The sequence below is a fragment of the Leucopleurus acutus genome (genome assembly GCF_964270905.1).
Source record: "Leucopleurus acutus genome assembly, chromosome: 10".
Lineage (NCBI taxonomy): Eukaryota > Metazoa > Chordata > Mammalia > Artiodactyla > Delphinidae > Leucopleurus > Leucopleurus acutus.
In genome coordinates, this window is record NC_139153.1 from 101,776,638 (window position 1) to 101,802,349 (window position 25,712).

General features: G+C 44.3%; 1 protein-coding gene across 2 annotated transcripts in view; it reads right to left on the reverse strand.

Annotated features, from left to right (window-relative positions):
* Positions 1–25,712, reverse strand: part of FARS2 (phenylalanyl-tRNA synthetase 2, mitochondrial) — a 384,165-nt gene that overhangs the window by 279,088 nt on the left and 79,365 nt on the right. For both annotated transcript variants that reach the window (XM_082848141.1, XM_082848140.1), the window contains one exon: positions 2,866–3,025. In XM_082848141.1, the coding sequence (XP_082704267.1) occupies positions 2,866–3,025 (160 nt within the window). The remainder of the gene's footprint in view (positions 1–2,865; positions 3,026–25,712) is intronic.

A 25,712-nucleotide genomic window follows, 5' to 3' on the forward strand; every position in this document is an offset into this window, starting at 1 on the left:
GGCTATCTCACGCTTTCTCCCAAACAGTTTCCTTGTACCAAGTCCTTAGGCCAGAAAGGTTAACGCTAGTAAGTATTTTCTCCACTCAGCAGACTCCTAAGGAAAGGCGGGTCTTAAGTCTCTCTCCACCCGAGTCCTAAAGTGATGATGTCCTCTTTCCACTGAGTACCTGTACTCAGCACAAGGCAAGGCTCGCTGTAGCCCCATTTCAGAGCATGTGATCCAAGGTTCCGACAGGCGGACCTTGCCGGCCAGTTTTCATCTGAAAGTGCAGCCGGCCTGGACGACACCCGAGCCCCAAGGAGCAGAGACAGCTCCACATGGCCCGAGGCAGCCGCTGCTCTGCTACTTCACCTCCAGATGTAAGACGACCCTCTGCAAATCAGACAGCACCAGACAGCCCAAAAGAGTACACTTCAAAGTTATTAAAGTGACATGCTTCAACACTCTGTAAATTTGACTCAGTCAGGAACAAAGTAGGACTAACAGCCATAAACCGAGTTATCATCCTCAATCACTTTCACTTCATTTATATTAACAGGGATTCGTGGACAGAGAAAAATATGAAAAGGTACGAAAGACACAGTATCCTCACTGCCGACTGACCTCACTCCCGACCAGGACAGCATTCATAATACAGAGCCCTGCAATGCAAGGGCCGCATACAGACCCTTTGGAGGTTGGGTTGACAAGCAAGTTATTTGGGGAGAATCGGCACCTATGGAAGGAAGAGGGTGGCAGCTGCAGCGGGGGGAGTCAACCAACTGCAATCAGGCCCAGCAAAGTCTTAACCTCGCCAGAGGGACAGGGTGTGGGGGGGAGAGGGGGAGCGGGGATGAGGGAGCTGGAGCCAGGTGGGCAGGGGCTGGGGGCTGGGGGCAAACTGTGGGGCCTTTATATTCCTCCCACAAGCAGTCTTTGGCTGTGGGCAGCTCTGGGAAGGGCACTGTCCTTGGGCAAGGGGGCTTGCCCGCAGCTGCGGCGGCCCCGGGGGAGCTGACGGCTGAGGCCACCTGCACTTCCACCCGCAGGGTCCTGGGACAGGAGCTGCGAGTGCATCTCAGTGACAACCGTTAGCCTGTTTTGCTCTTAAATGGAAGAGACACGACTTGCCACAGCAACATATCTAGCCGGCAGCAGAGGAACACAGTCCACTTCTCTTTCAGACGCGTTCACCCAAACTGTGCTATGAGGCCGGCGCCTCCTAAAGGGAAACTCCAGGGCTCAGCAAGGGATCATGCCAGAGACGGCCATAAACCGTGAAGGGCAGCAAGTGAAACCACAGTGTGAGGACTCCTAAACCCCACCTTAGCTGCTCTGAAAGAAGTGATCTGCTAAACACGGTACAAGACAGAGGGGAAACCATTTAGAAGTGTTTAAAATGTCAGTGTATTCCACAAGCATATAAACTGTCTAAAGGGCATTTTCTTTCTTTCCAATTCTAAACCGATAACCTCTCTCATAACAGCCTTAGGATGCTGGTGCAATTGAAATGTTCGCAGAAAATAATCAACTGCTTTGGAGAGGGAGAAAAAGCCCTGACACCCAAGCAGCTGTAACAACAAGAGACTGCCGCAAGGAAACAGTGCTCTCATTTTTAATTTTGCTTTTCAAGAACAAAGGAATACAACACTCACAGTTTAAAAGAGGAGAGAGCTCAGACCATAAAAACAAGTATAAAAAGAATAGTTCTGAGGCCTGCGGAGGCAGTTCCTATCATTAGCTAATTAAAGAAGGACTGAATGTGAAGTTTCTAAGTGATCTTGGTATCTGAAATATAACAGAGTATAGCCCGACCAGCTATGGGGGTCAGAGGGCGGGAGAGTCGGAAGGCAACACCCGGGGGAGGCCCCCTCTTTTTAACATCACGGCTTCCGTAAGCCACACAGTCTAGGAATATTATTGAAATGATCTGTATCTCTCCTTTCAAAAGAGCTAAGGTCTAACATGGGCTCGGAAGTCGAAACGACAGGGGCTCAAACCAGGCCTCAAATACTCCCGAGCTGCAATGTGGTCACGTGGTACTTCGTTGCTCTGGGTCTGGGTTCCCTCCTCTAATAAAAAAAAAATGGAGATTATAATAACACCTACATCACAGATGCAGGTCAGAACAAAAAAATCCTTGTAAAAGTGCTTAATGCAGCATTTGACACTATTAATTACTCTCTCGCTGTCATCGTCACTACTACGGCTATTACTATGCTAAAGGACATCCAGATTGCTGGGACGCAGACAGGTTTACCGAGACATTTTTCAGCATCTAGCACCCCGACCCCAGATAAAATTTAAATGACCCTCCGAAATGCCTGAAGTAAGAGCACGGCACTCCCCTTCGGAGTGAGGGAGAACAGCCAGGTCCGAGGGCACTGTGAACACCTACCCGTTGTGAGCGCTGTGAGAGCACACAGCACGCTTCCCGTGACACCATCCCCTCATCCGTCAAGTTCCTAACGTGGGCCTGGCTGGAGCACCTCCCCTCCCCGCCCTGCATCTCCCCTGAGAAGCATCCCAGCAGGCGATACAAACACGCAATCACCCCTTCAGCAGCGGCTGAGGTATAGCAACACTCCGACATTAATCAGCCTGTTCGCTTCCTCCCCGTGGATGATACAGATCTCGATCCGCTGCCATTCTCATGCAAGGCTGTGATCCTTTTTCTCTCTCTGGCTAATTGCATTTTCACACCCTCCTCTGCTCCTCAAACGGAATGAACCGGGAAATCCATAAGTTCTACCTCACTAAGGACCTAAACCATTAAGCCACAGCTGAGAGTAAGAAGTCTAGACACAGTAGGCTTCATGATTTCAGGAAGATGGCAACTGTTGAACATTTAAGCCCCCAAAGACAAAGGCATTTAGCACCTACCATCTCCAAAAAGATGTGTCATAAGCCTGGTAAGCGTTTGCTTAAGGTCAAACTCTACAAGCTCCGTGGCCTCCAGGGTGTGTGTCTCCTGTTTGCGGGCAGAGCGAGAACTCTGTTCGAAAAGCTGCAGGTTTTCTCCATCCTTTACGCCAGCAAATAGCTGTGAACCAAGAGGAACAATACAAATAAATAAGATGAGCATCGCGACCAGAGTCTGTATCAAAAGGCATAATGTGGAACCAAACCCAGGAAGTCTTAAGAGTCAATGAACATGCTGATGTTAACGTTCATTTGGTATCAACTTTGAACAAAGCAGTAGGCTACATGTAATGGAGAGTCTTCAGGAAATTAAAAGACACCATTCTGATCTTTGCTCATCTCTCCATTTTCCTTTTGCACTAACCTCTTTGCAGTCATTTCCTCACAAGACACATTATTCTCCATGCTAGTGGAAATGCCAGTGAATCGGGTTTTCACTGTCCTTAAAGTGTGACCTGAGACTAGGTAAGAAAGCACAGTCTAGGAACGAAGTCCTATGAAGCCCTCCTAAACTGCAAGTGTGCTGGACTTTGCTACCCTGTAATTCCAAAGGTCAGGACAAGGCCTGAAATGTGTTTCTGCCATTTGCTATCCAGTAAACTCCAAAAAGTGATATGGGAGCTAAGCTTCAGGTAATGGTTTGAAAGATGGGAATAATAAATTAAGAGACTTCATGATAATTAAATAAAAGAATGCATGAAGGGCATGGAGTACCTGGCACATTGCAATGGCTAATACGCTGTCCTCTCTGTCATCACAATCACCATTACTAATCACAGCTGTCATCAGTCTGAAGCTGCTTAAGCACTAAAATAAAGTGTTCCATCTTTAACAACAAAGCAGGTCTTTACCTGCTGGGAGAGTGACTCAACGTGGAGAACTGACCAAATCAATCTATCATTCTTTCCACCCAAAGTCCCATGAAATCAAAAACTATTTTAATCAAAGAATGAAACAATTGCTGTTTCAGAGTACTAACGGGCTAGATAATTAGAACCAAATCTCCTGATAAAGCTACTAAAAACTACAAAAATTCTTAAAAGCATCAAAGAAGTAACACAATAGAGAGGATTTGCTACACAAAACTCTGTGAGGAAGCACAAAGCCAGAAAAAAGCCCGACACAAAGCCAGAGAGAAATACTGAGACTCTCTGCCTTTCCCAATTTCAACTGAACGCTGAACATTGCTTGTGACAGCTTATCAATAAAAGGGAGGCCAGATTGGAAGCCCACAGTGTCTGACCAAGTTGGGATGCTAGATAAGTGCTCTGAAGGATGTATCCTCATGGTAAGAATGAATACAAAAGTGACTACTTCTTATAAAGACTTCCAGCCAGGTGTCACCTTACCTGGGTAACAGAGAGAACTTCAGGCTGTGGAAATGGACTAAGGCAACCCCAGAATGCTGGTTCCTCTAAGTGCTCAGCAGAATCAAACACAAATCTTTCCACAAAAGATTCTACTTCCCAAGGTCTCAAATTATTCCTATGAGAGCTAAAGACAATGCAGCTGCCAGAGTCTACATCTTTCAATATTTCCTCTAAAAATAACTTGGAACAACAACAGAAAATCAAACTACTAAACACCGTGCCCTCAGAAGGAAACAGAACAGTGACCCAACTTCAAATAATTGTATGTAAAGAAGAAGGAAGAAAGGAAGGAGGGAAGCAAAGCTAACTGCCATAGAGAAAGAGTGCTATTGTACTCCCAGCCTGCTTTTTTCGTTTGGGGTAATTAAGGACAAGCTGAGAAAAACTGAGGGTAAGAGAGAAGAAAGGAACCAGTGAGGCACTAGGTTGATCTAAAATCACCACCAGAAGGAATAAGTGTGAACATCCTAAGAGTATCCTAGCAGATCTGATGAGGGACTACAGAAAAGGGACTTAAATGTATGCCCAATTTGAAGCTACAGTTTTCAAAAGGCATGGTTGCAATGGAAGTGAAAGGGGCAAAAGAAAGTAAGATATTTTTTGGCCATTGGGTAGGGAGGAGTAAAAGAAGCAAAAGAGAAAATTTAGGGTTGTACAAAATAAAACAAACCTAAAAAATTAGAGGATTTACAAAACTATTCCCCATCTTCCACTAAAACAAACAAAAAGATTCCATTAAAGACTCTGCACTTTGCTACACTAACAGAAGAGGGCACCAGAGAACTACAAAATCTAAACAACCAACAGCCCACAAAAAGGAACAAAAAAAAAATTCAACAGAACTATAGAAAATTATCACAAAGAATTAAAAAATTCACTCAAAACAGCTCAAATGATGAAAATCTAATCTTCTTCCCCCAAAAAAGAAAATCAAGAAGCAGAAGAAAAGTGTAAGATGATACTTGCAAACCAAATTAAATCTGCTCAAACAAGCATTTGGGAATATTGCTTGGGCCAGAAATGCAAATGTTAAGAACAAAAATGAATGAAAAACAGAAAACTGTGAACTGAGGAAAGAAAGAGAAGGAAAAAAATCGTCTCAGGACTTAAGTTTAAGTTACAAGATATGCAAGGAATAATGGACTCAAAGATTTAGCAAGAAGAATTGAAGAAAAGCAGGAAAACAACTAAGAAAAGGACAATGTGATAAAGAAAGAAGAATCAGAGAGAAAATGGTGGAAATGGAAGACAGGCAAAGAAGAAATAACATTTATATAACTGGAGTCAGTGAAAGAGGAAAAACAAAACAGCAGAGGAGAAATAATGGGCACCATGTAAAACAGATACCTGAAGAACCGAATATAAGACATATCCTAGTAGAACTATTAGACTTCAAAGATGAAAAGAAAAAATACTCAAGACCTCCAAGCAAAAAGATCAAACAACTTAGAAAGGCAAACCCACTGGACTAGCATCAGACTCTTCAAAAACAACATACAAAAAAGGCAACAATGACCTCACATTTTCAAACTCAAAAAAAAAAAAAAAAGGACCAAGAATTTTATACCCAGCAACACTGGCCTTTCAGTACCAAGTCTATAGAAAAAGCTTTAAACATACAAGAGCACAGGGAATTTCACATGAATGAGCTCTTTCTGAAGGATCCACCAAAGCATGGGCTTTACTCAAGCAACAGATAACTGGGAAAATTTCAACCCCCCCCCCCAAAAAAAACTAATGGATAACACATTAATACATGAAATTGCAGATCTGAGACTAAAACAAAGCCAGATATTAAGTTAGAAGATTAAAATATAATTCTTATATATCGTGACAAAGTAGAAATAATATAACCAAAAAATGGAAAAAGAGAGAGTGAAAGTGGAATAAACTCATTGGTTTAAGGGCCAAAAATTCAATAGAAAAATGAGAGAAATACATGAACAGACAATTCACCAAAAAAAAAAAATATATATATATATATATATGAAAATGACCCTTAAACCTATGAAAATGTATTCAAACAGAGAAATGCAAATTAAAACAACACTGACATTATTTTTAAACTGCTGTACTGGTAGAAATTAAAAAGCACGACAACATTCTTTCAGTGAGGCTTGGGAAAAGATGTACTGTCATATACACTGTTGACAGAAGTGAAAATGGGTAGAACCCTTTTGGAGGTAAATTTGTCAATAACCAACAAAACTACATTTGCAATTCACCTCCTGACCTAGTTCTTCTACTTCTGGCTATTCACCCTGAATACACCTCCAGAATTAATATATACGTAATAAAGTTTTCACTGTAGCATTGTTTATAATTGCGAAGTACTGGAAACAAAGAAATGTCCAGACAAAAGAGAGATGTTAAATAAACTATGGTCTACCCATACAATGGGGTACTTAAGAGACCTAATAAAAAATGAGGATGACGTCTCCGAAGTGATATGTAATGATTCTAAGCTACGTGAAAAAAGCAAAGTGCGAAGATCATACATTATATGCTACTTTTTCGAAACTTATTGTGGTACTTTTCATGTAAGAAATAAGGGAAAATAATAAAATATACATGAACCTGCTCATTCGTATAAAACAAAAATAAACAAACTTCATAGAAATGATGAATCAGAAATGAAAGAGATTCACTGCCTACCAGAAAGTGGGTAGTAGCAGACTGCAGAATGAAAAGAACTGGGGAATAGGATGGAGTAAAAAGAGGAGGTGGTGGGAAGGGGGCAAAGAGAGGAGTGACACTCTTCTAAGTAGACTTTTTGTATAGTTCTGACTTGCGGAATCACATTAAAACTTTATGTACTCAAAAACTTTTAAAAAATAATTAAAATCCACCCAGATGTGGTGAAAACTCAAAATGGAATGCGATCAGCAACAATAGAGCCAATTCTACTCTAAACAATGAAATAGCCGCATGGAAGAGAATGGAGAAGAAAAGAATTAAGAAAGCAAATTTGAAAAACAGCATTTTACTGGATATTCTGAGGTTAAAGACAAAATAATCACAGCAAGTACTGTACACTGGATAGTAAACTTTGTTCTGCAGAGGTATGTGTTCACTTTTCTGAAACTACCTTATGTTCATTCAAGAACTGATCAAGTAAGTAAATATATTGTGGGTAAAGGGAACCAGGTTTCTCACAGTCACTGTCAAAGAAAATGGGGAGGGGCTAGAATAAGCCACGTGGTAGTGACTTGGAATTGGAGGCACCCATATGAATTCATGTTTCTAAATACATATACAGATATAGAAACAGAAGTAGGTGTGCATATATTGCCCACTCCTGTCCTTTGAGGGGGACCTAGAAGTGGTGACATCCCAATAGCAATAGCTGTACTCAGGTCTGGGCTTCTAAATACCATTTTTTATTTAAAAAAAAAAAAAAGCAGGGCTCCTTAGAGAAATGAATGACTTTCAGGGCTGGGCCAGAGAAAATATAAGATGAACCTGGGACATCATTTGGGGCCAAAAAATGATGAGAACATGTCAAAGGACACTGACGACTACTTGAAGAGGCTCCCAGTGGCCAAATCTGGGTCAATCTGAGCAACAAAACAAATAATTTTAGTAATGGACCCCAACCCACAAAATAAAGAAATATGCACATGAAACCACGCTAATATAAACGATTACCTTCTCCCATGTGCATTTATTCAATTAAAGATCTTCGTTAAAGTAAAATTCTAAAAAATAATTTTAAAAGGAATGATGGATAAAGAAAACAACCATCTGGCAAACACCAGAGTAGTGATCATTTCAGACAATAATTAGCAATGGATGATAAAGATACTGGGGCAAAATATGATGAGAAAGATGACATCATCTCCAAGTATCTTCCCCCAGGTAGTACAGCTTAGGACAATGCTAAGTAAAAGAAGGCAGTCATTTGAAGACTACTTTTTAAAAACGAATATCTACAGTATTTACAATACATAGGTATAACCAAAAAATACCCATAACGTATACTGAAGACTAAAGTTTGGAAAACTCTGAAAGAAGGAAAAGCAGTAATTCATAACAGCCTCAGCACAAAACAGCACAGGAGAATAAAACCATGTACACAAGTCAGCTCTTATATCTAGAGGAAATGTAACATTGGAGCTAGAAGGGACTTGAAGAGAGCAGCCCAGCCAACCCCAAATAAGGAAATGAACTGCAGAGAGGCGAAGACCCAGAGAAGCTAAGATCACTTAGCCAATTAGTCCCCACGCTGGGAATAAATCACTCATCTCAGCCTCGGTTCCAGGGCCCTTAAAGTGGCTGCCTCTCACTTAGCTTTCTGTTTGAGAGACATCCGCTGGTGATAAAATTAAATTAGATTTCCATTAACTGCACACATTAGGCTGTGTCATTTGCTTCTCCACTAGGATTTCTTCTATTTCTCTGACATTTTCTTACGTGTCCTTGCAGAAACCTCAACGACCCAGAAGACGAATTCCACCCCCACTGGAACAGCTTGCAGAAGCCAGGGCAGGTAGTTCACAAATGAGAAAAGAACAGGTGCGGGAAATTAATTCTAATCAGGCTTCAGAATAAAAATAGATTGCAAAAGCCAATTCAATTTAAAATTCAGAAAGCCAAAAGGATTTTTCAAAATGGCCCAGATTTTAACCACACATTTAAAAGCAAATGAAAAGGCAAATGGTCAGAAGAATAACATACATCCATGCAAAATCCTATGAGCGGGCAAGTATAAATGGGGCTTGGATGACAGCACAACTTCAAGCAGTTATTTAGGGCTGGTCTGTGGTTCCCAAAGCAGCCATTTTTCTATTCAGCCATTTAGAATTGTCCATTGATCACTGGTTTAATCCATATCGTCCACCTTGCATATTAATGCTAAACAACCCCTCCCCCTCCCTCGCCGCCTCTCTCCGAGTTTCCGTGCAGATGCAACAACCCTGTAACTGACTTCACCGCAGCTGCTGCCTGGACTACTATTGGCTAACAGTTGCTATTGCTGCCTTCCTGAGAGCTTCTCTTACTTACTCTAGGGCTTCACTTCATCCTCACCATCCTATTCTTTCCCCGTTTCTCAGGTAGGGAACTTGAGGCTTACAGAAGTTAAGTAACTGACCATTGCTGCACAGCAAGTGATGAAGCCTGAATTCAAACGAAACTCTGATTTGTGACCCCATCCTCCAGGCTCCGTGGTTATTTCCATGACAGCATATACATGATCATCTCTTCAGCTTTGGTGTAAAAAGGATCCATGGTCAGATGGATGCGATTAAGAACTGGACAGAAAACATGAGAGAGGAGAAGCCTGGAAGCCTGGCCCCACACACTGACGCTGCTGCAGCACCCTCCACAAAACAAGCAAACCCTCCAAGCAAGCCGTATATTACTGTACAAGGGCCAAGAAATCCCTCAAAGCATGAAAATTAGGGCCTGCCTTTCGAACGCCTTCATATGTGCCAGTGCGTCAGTGTGAACAGTAACTTGAGGGGGACTGCACTAGAACCAAACGTTAGCTACAACAGTGTTGCACCAGTAACAGGAAGGGTCTGCGTGGTGGAGGCCACATGGAACTCAAGGGCACTATCGGGTGTAGGAAGGCTGGTGACCCTTGGGTCCCTATCAGGACACCAGTGCTTGACGCAGGTTTTCTCAGCCCTGTCCTCCTTATCCAAGGAAGGAAGAGAACCAAAGGAAAACAGCAAGCGAAATGAGGAAAATAACCGCTTTGAGAGCTAGACAAAGAAATAATCCTAATGCAGGTGAGAAAGGGGAAGAAATGCTGGTCAAACCCAAAAGTGGTTCAGAAGGAAAAACCCTCTGGAAGGAAAAGACATGGGTCTGTGATGCTGTTGTTCATTTTATAAAACTCTGAAGGATGACAGAGCATAGAATAATCCAAATAAAACCTGAATTCAAGGAGTCCCTATGTGGCCGCGGATGCACGAGAGCACACGTTCGTCGCATCTTAACTTGGCCTTAATGCTGATTAAATAATCCCAGCTCTTCTGCCTGAGATGCTTGGCCTCAGGCAGGTTGGGGGGCCGGCCCAATGCCACAGAGAAAGAACCAGGCTCATTTTCTGAATAACCTCAACAAACTAAGGAAGTACGGGAACAGGAAGCTGGTAGCAGCATCAAGACAACATCTAGGAAGGTGAAAGAGAAACAGATACAATGCTTTCCAGTGACAAAGCACTTCTGCATTAGAACATTAGAACAAATACAATCAGGTCACTCCAACAGCATCTGAAATTTTAACCAGCTGGTCAGCCAATCAGCCCCTACTTTACCACCAGTCTAGTTAATTCTACGTTCATTAAGTCAATCTTCACCCGAGGTAAGAGAGCAAACGTCTAAAGCCCTAGGAGACAGACCACAACACCATCCTTACCTGCACAACGTCAAATGCAAGTGCAGGAAACACGAGTAGTGAAGGGATCACCCAAGATAATGTTCACGGAAAAGTGTCACAGGTGATTCAGCCAAACAAAAGAGTGTGAAGTACACAGGCTGAATGAGGTGACAGCAGTGGATTCAGGCATTTTAATAAAGAGGAAGAGGGGAGAAGGAGGAGGACCGGGGGAGGAGGAAGAGATGGAGAAGCAGGACCATGAAAATCTCAACAGCCCCCAAAGGACATTCTGGCCTGCTCATGGGCTTTGTCTTGGAATGAAGCATTTCTGCAAGCTGCTGTTTAAGAACTGTTGGATTTGGCTGTATGACTCTATTTAGAAGGATCCGATTCAAAAGATTACCAGCTTAATTAGACGGGAAAAAAATAAAAAACAATAATCTCCGAGTAACAAGGAAAGAGAATCCTTTGGCAGTTGAGGAGAGCGTAAGGGGTTCTTTTGGCGGGATAGTAACCGGGCTGGGAAGTGAAAACCTAAAGGTGCCACGAAATCCAAGAGCCGTCTGCATGACAAACAGGATTTCTTTTTGAAGGATTTTGAGACTTCCAGGTGCTGGAACGTGAGCACCGGAGAATTAAGTTCTACCTGGAGGAATGGCTCAGACCAGCAACTCCCGGCTGACAACAAAAAAGGGACTTGGAGAGAAGGGAGGGGCTCATTTACAAGGTTTTCAGGAGGATTTCACTGCAGATTACATGATGCAAATGCTCTCCTCCTTCTTACTTACAAAATTACCAGCAAACTCCAAGTTGTTCCTGAATGACTGTTACAACTGTACTTGAGCAGGAACTAGAAGGGGATCCTAGGTCTGTGTTCGGCTGAGTGGGACGTGAGACCAGAGAGGGCACTAGTGAACACACACATAATTTTAACCAGAAGAGACTTTTTTATTTCAAACTGTATAGATTGTCAATTACAGGCCAGCATAATATCAGTGCTATCTAGAGGCACAGAGGATAAGGGCTGTGTTATCACTGGCGATGATACACCACCTTTTCACCAAAAGAAAAGAGTCTTTTCATTATTTATCGTCCATGCAACCATTTTTAAAAAAAGATTTCTGTCTAACAAACTGCATTTACTAGGTAATAACACTTTTTAAATAATATAACTGACATCAGGGTCATATTGACTTGATAAAATTCCAGTTGATATTTATTTTCCTCTGCAGCATTTTTCTTTTCTGCATCCATTGTATGATTTCTGCAGGAGATAAGAAACAGGGTTTAGGACAAAACAGTCCCAAAAACACACGGAGGGAGGCCATTCAAATTATTGGTTCGACTCAAGTTTCTGAATCATGAGTAAACAAGAGTTCCTCCCACTGTCAAAGGTAACTGAAAAGGCCATAGCAAGAAGGTTTGGAAATAAAGAAATAAAATATAGGTAATTCTTCAAAAATTGATTCACCCACTGTGACAAATATACCAGACTCATGTAAGACTTCACCAACAGGGGGACTGGGTGTGGGGTACACGGGAACTCTGTACCTACGTTGCAATTTTTCTGTAATCCGAGAACTCTTCTAAAATTAAAACTTTATTACAAAATTGAATGTAGGGGATGTACACTCCTCTGACTGAGGCCAGCATGCTAAACGACACGAAAGCCCAAAGAGCAGCCTTTCACACCATCACTGCAGAGGAAGACAACCAGCACGATTTCTAGCCCGCTCAGGAGCAGCAGGACGGCTCTGGGGAGCAGGCAGGACCTCCAGGGTCAGGACCGCTGTCACGGTGCCCTGAACAGAGCAGAGGCTTCGTGCATTTCTTCTTGATGACGTGGTTCATTCAGAACCGCCTCTACAGGCACGTGCTGAGTCCAGAAGCAAACCCTGGAGTGCTGTTCTCTCCAGTGAACTTCAGCAAGCACTCAGTCACGCATCTCCCTCCTGCAGAGGTCCTACACCCACACTGCGTCACCAGAGGAAAGGCTTTGCCTTCTTCCTTCCTGAGAAGAGAGAGGTCATCAGATAAGACCCCCACTTCCAGCCTCCCATTCCCGCCCCTAAATGCACCTGCCATGCAGCCATACTGCAGTCCTTCAGGCCCACCTCCAATTAAAAAACAAAAACAAAACGTGCACCCTCTCCCGTCCAGCTCTAGGCGCTACTGACGCCCCTGCAATGACACCCTGTCCACACACTTCTCACTGAGAAATCCTCCCACGTCTCCTGCACCTCTAACCTCTCTTCTGGCTCCTTCTCCTTAGTAAACATGGTCAGTTCTTCTCTTTACACAACAGTCCACAAAAGAAACGAAACTCCCTCTCATTCCATCTCTTGCTACAACGACCCTTCCCCTCACAGTTAAGCTGGTCACTCTTCCTTGGTCCTCTTAACAGCCTCCCTTTCCTTCCTCTGCGTCACTACACATTTCTATTCCGCGGGCCTCCTTTTCCGCTTGTACACGCCTTAGTCTGCCGACTGCCCTAGATGAACGGGGCTAAAGCACCCACACGCGATGGAGCGTAAACCTGCATCTCCATCCCAGACGCGCACGCCCGCACCTACCCACCAGACATGTCCGTGTGCAAAGCCTCCACCTAAACACGTCCCAAAGTCCACTAACTCTCCTGACCCCCACTCCAAAACACTTCTCCCCCCGTGACCCTTAACTCTGGGAGTGGTACCCAGAAGGCAGCCCAAGAGAAATTTTCAGTGGCTTTTCCCCTTCCCTCACTTCCCCACACGCAGCCACCAAACCCAGTAAACCCCACATCACCCCTCAAGTTCACCCTCTCCTTTCTGGCACCTGGGCCATTTCGTGGGCTTGCCCTGCATCGGTTCTTCGCTGATTATACATAATCTAGTCTCCTCAAACCCAGTCTTGCCCTACGCTGCTCCATTCCACAGGCTGCTATGCAGATTTCTCTAAAATGCCAAACTGAGTGCGTCCCTCTCATGCGTAAAAATTACTTAAGACTCCTCACTCTTCTTAAACTAATGCTCAGACTCCAAAAATTCACGTCGAAGGCCCTTCAAGAACAGTTCATACCTCTCTCTCCAGCCTCCTCTCCCATCGCTCCTCCAAGCCCCAGCCACGCCACTAGACACGCTGCAGGGATTCATCACACTGAGTCTCCGTGCCTTCAAATCTGCTACTCCCATTACCTGGAACACGGCGCCCCCTTCCCTGCCGGGATAACTTCCAATTCCTCTTGAAGATTCTTTGGTAAGCCTTCCACGATTACCCCAGGGATAAAGATTTCCTTCCTCTGTGCCCTGGCCATATCTCTTTCCCAGTGCCGACTGCGTGGTTAGACCTTCCAGTTCATCTGTCTCTCTCCCTAGGCTGTCCACAAAGCAGTGGCACGTAGTCAGGATCTTACTTTATAACAATCCTGTTTACGATGAGGTTCCTAAGAAAACATGGCATCCAATCTATATCCAGTTCAGCTCAACCCAAACCTGTCACTGGGCAGATCATCTCTGAGCCCCAGAGACAAGCCATTCACCTGGAGAGTGGCAGATAAAGCCTGGAACTCTGATGAATACAGCCTCATCTGTCTGGCAGGCCCACTGCTTATTAATTCTTGGCTCGCAGACAGAGAAATAAGTAAGAATCACTTCTAAAAATAAGCACATCCACATCTTACCACAGGAACTCCCAAGCCTTCACGTACCCTGAATGCAGCAGGAGAAATTCAATTACGTTATTCAAATCCAACTAAAGCATTTCGGCAAATATTAAGTATTCAAATCACTTTGGAGCAAGGATTGGGATGTCTCAGTGAGAGGAACAGACAGACATATTAAAGGGATAGCAGACTCCTCCAAGTGGATTTCAGCTGCTAATTTCAGTTTTTAATTTCTTTAAACAACTAGGCCCTAAATGAAATCTTCTATGGCTCATTATTTGGGAAGACCTGTGTTTGAAAGGGCCGCCTTGAGTACAGCTCCATCCTGGGGTCTCTGTGGGAAGTCCGTTCCTGTTTTAGCTAACTGATACTGACTCAGTTTTGCCCTTGCCTGGATTTCTGGTGATACACCACAGGCCGGTTAATCAAGGTGCAGAGCGGAGCAGCGAGGAGGGGCCTGCCGAGGCCGCGCTCCACGGACAGCCGAGCGCATCTCTCCCGCTGCTCCCTCATCTCCCGGACGCCAGACTGGTGCCAGGGCGGTAATGGGAAGATGGGGAAGTCGACTTCCGTGACGAAAGATGCTACACAAACACCCTGGAGGTTGAAAAGCTACTTCTGCCAGGCAGCTGACTGCGCGCTGGCTGCCGAGGGTGCTACAAAGACTGAAGCTCAAGTTCCAAGTGATTTCCGTCCAACCTTTCTCAGAAGCCCCACCCAAGACCTTCACAGGAGCCCCACCCCAGACCTTCAGGCGCAAACTCAAACAGGTCCTCGCCGAACGGCACGGTCTTTCCAAATCTCCCCTCACTCAAGCCTCCATGAGCGAAAACTCAGGTTGAATATATCACAGAGGCTCTTCAGTTCCTCAAGGACGCGTGTTCCCGAGAAGCCAGTGTCAGGAAGAGCCTGGGGACAGCAAGTTACACGCCTCCACGGGGCCGTTTCCCTGGCACGCGGGAGGCTGCTCCCCGCAGAAATGTCGTCAGCACCATCTGTGAGTGACCTCTGCCTCCTGGGTGTTCTGGACATCCAGCTGTTTGGCTGGCTTTTATTAACTCCAACCCATGATGAGGAGTGTGTTTTTCAGCACTTTTCTTCTCTTACGGGTTCTCCCAGGGGTACCAGTGGGAGAAGGATGTAGACTCGTACTCTGCCAAGCTCTGGTCTAAACAGAGGACACATGAGAAACCTCAAAGCGGGGAACTTACACGAAGCCGCACGCGAACCACACGAGAGCTTAGAGGTCTGGATGTGTTGAGGCAAAAACCAACAGTGGTGACAACACCGCGTCCTGCGCGAACTGGTTCTCACGACAACCGCCATTTAACAGAGGAGGAAAGTTCACCCATTCTGCTGCCGACTTTAAAATCGTGGTCTCTCAACACCCTCTGCCTAGGCCATGATGACAGATGACACAGAGAGAGAGACTGCATTTTCCTCTTCAGATGGCTGAACAGCTCGTTCGTGACATCAGTGGGTGAAGCATAACAGGACCAAGTGAGGCTCTGTCGAAATTCTATCACCTCCTCTCAAGGAAGATGACAGAAGACACACTACTAACCAGTCTACGGAAAAGACAGCAGTGGCTTAAAAAAAAATAGATCAGACCTAAAACGTAGGACCCACGAGGTCACTGATTCATGCTGATGATACACAGGTAGACGTACACTTAACCAGGCATCTATTTTTAAGATAACTATGGCAGGGGCGGGGGGGGGGGGTGGGGAGCGGTTCTGACACTTGCTGAGCGTCTCCAGCTCATCAGCCACCAGCCAGGCTCTCCAGCCACACTCAGGAGTGGTCCTTGTGTCAACTAAGGAAACGGAGGCCCCAAGTGGCTGAAGACTCATCTCAGGCTGCGGACAGTGAGGTGCAGAGCCAGGACTGGACTCCCCAGAGCTGGTATCATTTCCAGGGTGGCAGGCGCTGCTCCCAGAAACATTTTCCGTAATGATGCCAAGGCCCACAGCTGGCCTCCAAGAGCCAGCCACCCAAAAGTTCACGTCCTTTACTCAGCCCCGATTGGCGAGAAGTGCACCGTTCCACACTTCTACACTGTCATGTATAAATGAAGGCTACTTACTAGGAACTGACCAAGTGGTTTACGAGGAGTGTCTAAAATGTGGCGTCTCTAGGACAAAGCTGAGGCGGTATCAGAATTGCGTAGGGACTCTGGGTGCCCACTACAGAGTCTGCTGCCCAGGACTGTGACGGGTCATTCTGTGTCCACTTATCGGGGCCAAGGGGTCCTCAGGTATTTGGTTAAACATTATTTCTGTATGTTTCCATGAGCGCGTTTCTAGATGAGATTAACATTTGAATCAGTCGACTGAGTACAGCAGAAGGCCCTTCCGATGTGAGTGGGCTTCATCCCATCTGCTGAAGACCTGAATAGAAGAAAGGCTAAGAAAGAATTCTTTCCCTCTGCCTGACTGTCTTTGGGCTGGGACACCAGTCTTCTCCTGCCTTCACACTTGGATTCAGACTGAAACTCTACCGTTGGCTCTCCTTGATCTGGACTTCTCAGCCTCCACAAGCAAGCGAGTCACTTCCTTATAATCAATCTCTTAGTATAAACCATCTCATCTCATCTCTCTCTCTACACACACACACACACACACACACACACACTCACACCCTATTGGTTCTGTTCCTCTGGAGAATCCTGATTAATACAGATGGACAACACCAAAAACCCCTGGAACACATTTGAAAAGTTGGAATCACCACAATTCACAAGAAGAAAATTATCACTAGATCTTCAATGGTGTCGTGGGTTGGCTGTAGATTTTGAATGCTGGTAGAACCTTTCAACCAAAAATTATTATTAGTTGTATTGTTATAGATGAATTTATTGTGGGTTGTTTAATAAACACTACACCATATGTGATGGAATCAACACCTAACAACTAGATGTTAAAATTATATTTAAGGGACTTCCCTGGTGGCACAGTGGTTAAGAATCTGCCTGCCAACGCAGAGAACACAGGTTTGAGTCCTGGTCCAGGAAGATCCCACATGCCGCGGAGCAACTAAGCCCAGGCACTAAAACTACTGAGCCTGCGCTCTACAGCCCACAAGCCACAACTACTGAGCCCGCATGCCACAACTACTGAAGCCCATGTGCTCTAGAGCCCGTGAGCCACAACTACTGAGCCCATGTGCCACAACTACTAAAGCCCATGCACCTAGGGCCCATGCTCCACAACAAGGGAAGCCACCGCAACGAGAAGCCCGCGCACCGCAATGAAGAGTAGTCCCTGCTTGCTGCAACTAGAGAAAGCCCGTGCGCAGCAACAAAGACCCAACGCAGCCCAAAATAAATAAATAAATCTGTATTTAAAAAAATTATATTTAAGACACTGTAGTTCAAATAAGAATCATTTACACCACTGCTGCCAAAGCTGATGGACTGTATTCTACATGGACCCAATGCCAAATTCCCCACAAAATGACACAAGATTGCTACCACAGAGTTCTTTTTGCACTGAAAAGAGTTGGGGCAACTCAACTGAGGGGTCTTTCCCTTCATCTAAGAGTCCACGTCCTAAAAATATTGAGAGATATATCACCCTGGAGATGGTAGCCCAAATTCCCTTTGAAAAACAGTCTCTCACTCAAGATCCTTTGGTGAGAAAGTTATTTTTTCCATTTGTCTGGTATAAATCCTTCCTGTTTTAAGCCTTGGTCATGAACCTGAAATAACACATATAACTAATTACTAAACCCTAACACGGGTCACCTCCTCTTGGGCGTGTGTTCCCCACAAGATCCCCACTCTCGACTATGTACCTGAGTCCAGTCGCCAGGTAGCTGTCTGCCTTGCAATCTTTCTAAACATAGAACAACTACTGCCATTTTTTGGATCTGGAATGTTCCCTGCCCCGGGAGAGAGACTCTCAGACTTACACAGAAATCTCTCTTTTGGCTTCCCCAAATACACTCAACCCAGCCTCCAGCTCTAGGCAGCCTGTGACGCTTAACTCCTGACTTCAGCCTGACCCTCGAATCACCCCGACAGCTAACATCCAGTCATTCCCAAGTTAGGAGGCATTCTCTGCCTTCCTACGGCTAACTTAACCCTAACGTCTGCTGTTCATGTAATGCACCACCAAACACAATCCCAGCACGGTAACGTGACCCAAGAGAAGTATTACAGAGAAGCAGCAGAAGTGGGAAGAGAGAGCGGCTGAGAGAATAAAGAAGAGACTTTTCCAATTTACTACAGACTCAGGCTGGAAATCAGCAACGTGGAGACTGAAGCGGCTCCTTGACTCTCGTCTAATTTCATCATCTCATCCGGGTGCCTAGAGCACCTCTTAAGCTACGTATATACAAACTGTGTGTGTATCTGCGGAGGGTGTCCAAACCTCTCAGCAGATTCTCAAACGGTAAAAGAAAAATGTTGGAAATCATTGCTCTGATGAAATGCTACCAATTCACATACAACACTACAAAGTCTCTATAAAGCTGAAAAACAGTATGGTGTTTAGATGACGTATCCAGTTTAAGAAAACCCTACTTTATCTTTCAAATTCATTCATGTTAACAAGTTTACAACTTCACAGAGACCTACCCCAGGCTGAGTCAGGAGCATGACATTAGGCAAAGCCTCAGAAAGAGGCTATTTAAAGTACCAGCTAAGAGCAGGTGTCACCTTGTACGTCCAAGGGTAGACTCAGGGATCTGGACACGTAGTCCGACGGGATGTGAGCGTCACGGGCTGCTGGCCCGTCGGAGGCCGACGAAGAACACTCCAGCCCGTCACTGCCCACCGGCACGGACCAAGCTGAAGACGTGAAATTCCACCACCATCCACACAACAGCTTCAGGAATGGGCACCAGGCCAAGAAACGTGGTTTCTAGCAAGGTGTGACGTCTACCTTGAAAGAGTATAACATCGCTGTGAAAATATTTCTGCTGCTTTCACACAACACTTGAGCTAGTACAAAAAACACTGCTGTTGTAATTATGTGGACTCAGTAAAACCCAACGAGGCCCTCTTGGCCTCCAACAGCGAATGGAGAATAGACATGGTAAGAGTTTCCTTGAGATCCTGGAGGACTGAGATAGAAGATACTCATCTGTTTTTCTCTAGATGCTGTGTTGGTTCAGAAGCATGAGCTTTTATCCTTCAAACCATCCCCCATCCTTTTTATACGTTCCATGTACTAAGAACAAATAACTAGAGGGCTTCCCACCACCTAAATTATATTCAGAAACCTTGAGTTACCATCAAGGACAAATGCCTTTGCCTCCTTAAATGTGACCTTCCCTAGCCACTCACTGATGGGGGGAATAACAGCCTGTCTCCCTGAAGCCTTCCAGATATTCAGGAAAGGGAGCCAGCTGACGGTTGCCTCTGCGCCACAAACAACCCTGCATCGACTGCTGGCGAAAACTGAGTTGGGCCCTTTAAATATTCGTCCTCTGCCAGTTGGCGCAGTGCTGAGCTGGCCCAGCAGAGGTGCTGGAGAGACCCTGCGAGCGGCCTCTGGCTGGATCCCCGCGCCTGTGCCCTTCGGTGCGGGCAGCGGCAGCCACCCCCCAGGACTGCCCCTCTTGGGCGGTTGCACAGCACAGTGCTTTCTGCAAGACACGTCCCCCGAAACAGCTTCCCCTGGCACCTCAGAAGCAGATTTCCAGCAAATTCCAGAGGGTGGATGTCCAGCGATTCCATCAGCATGAAACCACTACCAGCTTGGTGCCCCTCGGGAGCCACAGACGGGGGTGCGGGGGTCGGGTGGGGGGAAGCTCTTTCCTTGGGGCTCAGCCTCAGGCTGGGGGCGTCAGCTGCTCCTGTAGCTGCTAGTCCCACGCCCTCTAGAGTTCTCTTCTTACCCGCCAACCCCGCATCCCCCGATTCTCTGTGTTACACTTAATAATCCTGTATATTAAGCTTGCCCTGATCGAGTCACAGGCACTCACTGCCTTGCAATCCAGCCCTGACTGATAACACCTGCTCCTTGGGAAGCCTGGGGCAGAAGAAACAGCTCTGAGAGTGAAAAGCTGAGGGGTGAACCGCCATGCACTTGACACTGTGAGCTGCCATGTTTCGCAGAGCGGACGTCGGCATAACGAGGGAGGCATTTGAATACCACGTTCACCAACTGCTACTCAGTGCAGGACCCTGGGTTAGAGAAAGGACCAGGCACAGGGAAGAAAGAGCGACCTTTTAGGCACTGACTGGCCAGTTGGAGAAATCAGATATACGCAAACGAGCAGCTCCAGGCAGTAAGTGCTGACAGCTCCCCGAGGTCATGGACAGTAAGCCACGGGTCAGTGTCGGGGCCTCAGGCTGAGAGGCCACGCGTTCCGACCTTGTCATAAGCAAGAACTAATTATCTGCACAGGCGCTGCGCCACAGAAAACAGAGACCAGGCTCGCTTTAAACCCCCCTCTGCCCCCCAGTAACCGGGTGTTACCCAAGTCCAATATATCGTGGGTCCTGGCTGTGACCAGCCACCTTTTGCTTCACTGTCAAGAGATATACCAGAGTAAACATTTGGGTAGAGAAAAAGAATTTTAAAACAGAAAAGCCATTTCAGTGTAAGTGTGTCTCTGACAGGGGGAGTCCTTCCTAAAAGATTTTCAGGAAGAGATTAGGGAAACATGGTGACTATAATCTATCAAGGCCAAATAAAAACGCCTTCAATAAAGCCCACTCCACATGAGGCTATTAAGGAAACCCAATCACCACATGGTGGAGAATAAAACCTGTCATTCACTGAAGGACAGAAGAGTGATTCGGGGCAGAGAGCAAGAAGAAAGAGACTGTGCTTGGATCACCACAAGACTGACACTGGGGGAGCCCGGGAAAAGCAGCCCAGGGACAGTAGGGTTCTAATGAACCATCTGTAAAGTGGGAGAGAGTATCAAAGGGAGAAAAATAAAATTTTCTAATGATAAATGAGAGTGGTTTTCTAACAAGGATGGACCACGATAGAGACTAAAGGGGTTGTTTGTAATGAAGGATGTCAACAGCAGGATTGAGCCATTGCAGACAAGTCTATGGAGAAGTCCCTTACCCGCACTCCTACAGGGGGAAACGGGGAGCAACAGTGATCACTTATAAAAAGGGGCATGGGATGGGATATGAACTTCACACAGACATCGTGATGAAGTAGTATATAGCAATCGTTGTGGTCAAAATTATAGCAAAAGCTTACTTCTCAGGACTTCCCTGGTGTCACAGTGGTTAAGAATCCGCCTGCCAACGCAGGGGTCACGGGTTCAAGCCCTGGTCCAGGAAGATCCCACATGCCACGAAGCAACTAAGCCCGTGTGCCACAACTACTGAGCTTGCACTCTAGAGCTCATGAGCCACACCTAATGAGCCCATGTGCCACAACTACTGAAGCCCGCGTGCCTAGAGCCTGTGCTCCGCAACAAGAGAAGCCACAGCAATGGGAAGCCCGTGCACCGCAACGAAGAGTAGCCCCCGCTCACCGCAGCTAGAGAGAGCCCACGCGCAGCAACGAAGACCCAATGCAGCCAAAAAAAAAAAAAACTAATAAGAAAAAAGAGCTTACTTCTCTATACAGCTTCATTTATCTCTTCTGTGAAAATATGCTCCTTTGTTTCTGTGTGAATATTCATGAATCATATATTATAAAATATTTACAACTTCTCCATAATATCACCACATCTTCAGTTATTAAGACCTAAAGTTTTGTATTTCGTAGACCAGTAAAAATTTCAAAAAATTCAAGGCAGACAAAAATAAACAAATAAATTTACCCAAAAAAAAGAAAGAAGGGGGGAGGGGAGAAAGGGGAAAGGAAGGAACGGAGGAAGAAACGTAGCATTCAGAATTTTTTTTTACAATAATGAAGACGGGACTAGGCAGAAAGGAAGGCTCAGCATGAATAAACTATCACTTGCACAAGTGTATGTAATAGAAAGACCCTGGATAACACCGACCCAGAGGAAATCATCAAACAGGGATAGAGACACGGAGGAAACAAAGCCTCTGCAGCCAAGAGTGGAGAGTAAACTGCAGAATGTCTGCCCCCTGCCCACCCCCTGCCCACCCCATGCATTCACAGGCCCCCTGAACAGGGCACCACCAGCGAGACAGGACAGGCATCTCCGGAGACCAAAGGAAAGTGGAGCTTCTTCGAGCACTGGTCCAGGTGTGTACTTTTTAATTAATATATTTAAATCAGATTAAATAGGTACAGGATTCATATGGGCTCCCTCCAGTGGGTCCAGCAAACACATGAAATCTGCTATCTTTTGCAAAAATAAATGTCTCAATAAATGTTTTCCAAAAATTTAGTTTCGAAGCTATAGAACAGTGGTTCTCAAACTTTTCAGTCTCAGAGATCCTTCTACGCTCCAAAAAATCCATAACATCTTGATTCCTTTGCAAACACTGATGACGCCTGTGCCACCACCACTCGCCCTGCCTTCACCTCACAGGAAGTCACTGTCTTGCTTTCGGTGTTTATCGTTCCCATGTACTTTTTTCACACCTACCTACAAATTTATGTAACAAAAAAACTGTGTGGCTGTGGTGTGCATGCATGTGTGTGTGTTGAGGAGGAGCTGGAGCTAGTGCACGCAGACAGAGAGAGAGAGGGAGGGAAGGAGCACAGACTAAGCACACAGTGAGAGCACGTATTGTTGGGCACATTTTGAAATACCGATTAGAAAGATATCCGAGTTTAGTATCACTCGTAATTTATTTGCTTCTCTCAACGTTTTATTAAAACCTCATCCAAGTTGACATGGTACCTCTAGTTTATTTATGTTAACTGCTGTGAAGCACTCAATGCACACTTAGAGCCCATTGTCCTTTATTTGTAACACCTAAAAGAAAAATGCCAGATCCCAGAGCGCACAATTTGAGAAAGAAAAAAAAAAAAGGAAAACTACCAAATAACTCTACAAAGTGGTGGCAACTACATACACTCCCCGTCGAAGGGTGTAAGATTTATGGTTCCTCTAGATACTCGGTATTGTCAAGATTATTAAATTTTGCTAATCTAATCAGTTTGCAAGAATATCTGGTTGCTTTAATTTGCATTTTCTTATTTACCGGTAAAACCGATCCTTGTTTATTGGCTGATCTCATGCTTCTTCCATCAAGAGGCTGTTAATGTTCTTTGCCCATTTTTCTTTCTTAAAAAAAAATTACACGATTGATTTATAAAAAGTGTATGTCATTTTAAATAGTAATAAAAGCACATACGTGTTTGCTCACCACCCATATCCATTTTCAGAAAAGAGAATAGTACCAAAAACTTTGCAGCCCCTTGCATGCCCGTACCTGATCACAATCCCCTGCCACTCCTTGTAGAGGGAACAACCAAACTTAATGTTTAAATTATTCCCCTGCTTTCCATAACTTGTCCACACATGCACAAACCCCAAAATAATATATTGGTTAGCTCTGCCCATGTCTTAAACTTTACATAAATGCAATCATACAATGTAAGCTTTTAAAACTTTCTTTGCCTAATGCTACTTTCTATGTTCATTCATGTTAATGTATTTGGTTGTGATTTATTCATTTTCACAGATATATGAATACCATACCACATTGATAGTGCTATGAACATTCTCATCTATCTGCTGATAGAAGCACTCAAGACGCATCTGAACTATACACTTGAGAGTGGAGTTCCAGGTGTGGAGTTCCAGGAGTTCCAGGTGTGGGTTTTATACTCCCTCAGAGCACTCTCACGGCTCCACATATCGGCCAACTCTTGGTATTTCAGATTTTTTCCTACTGGATTCTTTTTATCATACTGAGACCTTTATATTTGATCAACACTAATCCTTTGTTAGTTATATGCATAGTAGATTTCTCCACCCAGCCTGATGCTTGCCTTTTAACTTTGTTTAAGAATTCTTTTATTAGGTGTTAAGTTTTACCTTAACGCAGTCAACTTTAAAATTTTTCTTCCACTAAGGATTTTTCTTGTTTACGAATTCTCAATTTAAGAGACTGTGTTCTACCCCCAAGGTGATAACAATAATCTCTTGTATTTTCTTCTCAAGTTTTGAAGACTTCCTTTTCACAAATGGATTGTGAAACCATCTGGAGTTGAATTTTGCATTTGGTGTGAGGTAGAGACCAAGTGTTCTTTCCTCTACAGACAACTGTCTCAGAGCAATTCATGTGGAATCCATCATCTCCCCACTTATTAACATCACTTCCATTTTATAATGAAAACGAACTCCCAAATATGAGGAGAGCTGTTTCAAAGTTCTCTATTTGACTAAACTTGTGCCAATGCAAAACCATCTTAATAACTGGAGCATTATGAGTCTTGATGCTTGGTAAGGCATGTCCCCTTACACTGGTGCTCTTAAATTTTTTTCTGGCTATTTGTAAACTTGCTCTTCCTATAAATTTGAAAATCAGTCCTTCAACTTCTCCAAAACACGCAGTAGACATTTTTATTAGATTTACGATGAATTTATAGATGGATTTTGGGAAAGCTGTCATCTTCATGAATCTAGGAACATGGCATATCGTTCGTCTCTCCTTCCTTTCCTTTGTCTCTTCTTCCTTTACGTCTTTTAATAATATCTGATAATTTTATCTACAAGTATCTTGAACATCTTCTGCAACAATGATACCTAGATTCTTCGAAGTTTTAGCTGATGTTATGAATAAAATCTTTATTCCATTTTATTTTCTAACTGGCTATTACCTGTAGATAAGAAATGTATTTTTGTATATTGTCTTTGTATCCAACAGCACTGCTGAACTCTCTTATGAGCACTAATAATTTATCTGGATACCTATTCAATTTCCTAGGTAGCCCATCATGTCATCCATAAATGAGGCAGCTTTATCTCATGTTTCCCAATGCTTAGATCTTCATTTCTCTTTCTGGTTTACTGCATAAACTAGAACCTCCCACACAGTGATGGCAAGCAACCCTGAATTGTTGCTAATTTGATGGGACTGTTTATAATGACTCACCACTAATTATGATGTATGCTGTGAGTGCTTGACAAATATCATTCATAATGTTAAGGAAGTTCCCTTCTGTTCCTAGCTCGCTAAAAGTTTTTATCATATTAATGTCATCAAATGCTTTCTTAACGTCCTAAAACGTTAAATGCCACCAAATGATTTTCCCACATCTACTGAGGTGATCACATGCTTTTTCCCCTTGTATCAGTTAATATCATACAATGTAATACATGCATAGTAATAATGTGGTAGGACACAATACTCCAACAAATTACATTTGCAAACATTTCATTTAATAATTCTGTACCTGTTCATTAGAAATGAGAATCTGTGTTCATAAAGATGAAACCTCTAATATTATCTTTTTTATCTAATTTATTAACAAGTCTAACATGAAATGAGTTTGATAGGTCCCTCTTTTTCTATTTTTTGAGAAAGACTACAAGTCTTTCAGATTTTATAAAACCTCACAGTAAAATCATCTCAGAATGATCGAAGAGAGGCTATTAATTCTAGATTTAATCGGTTTCAG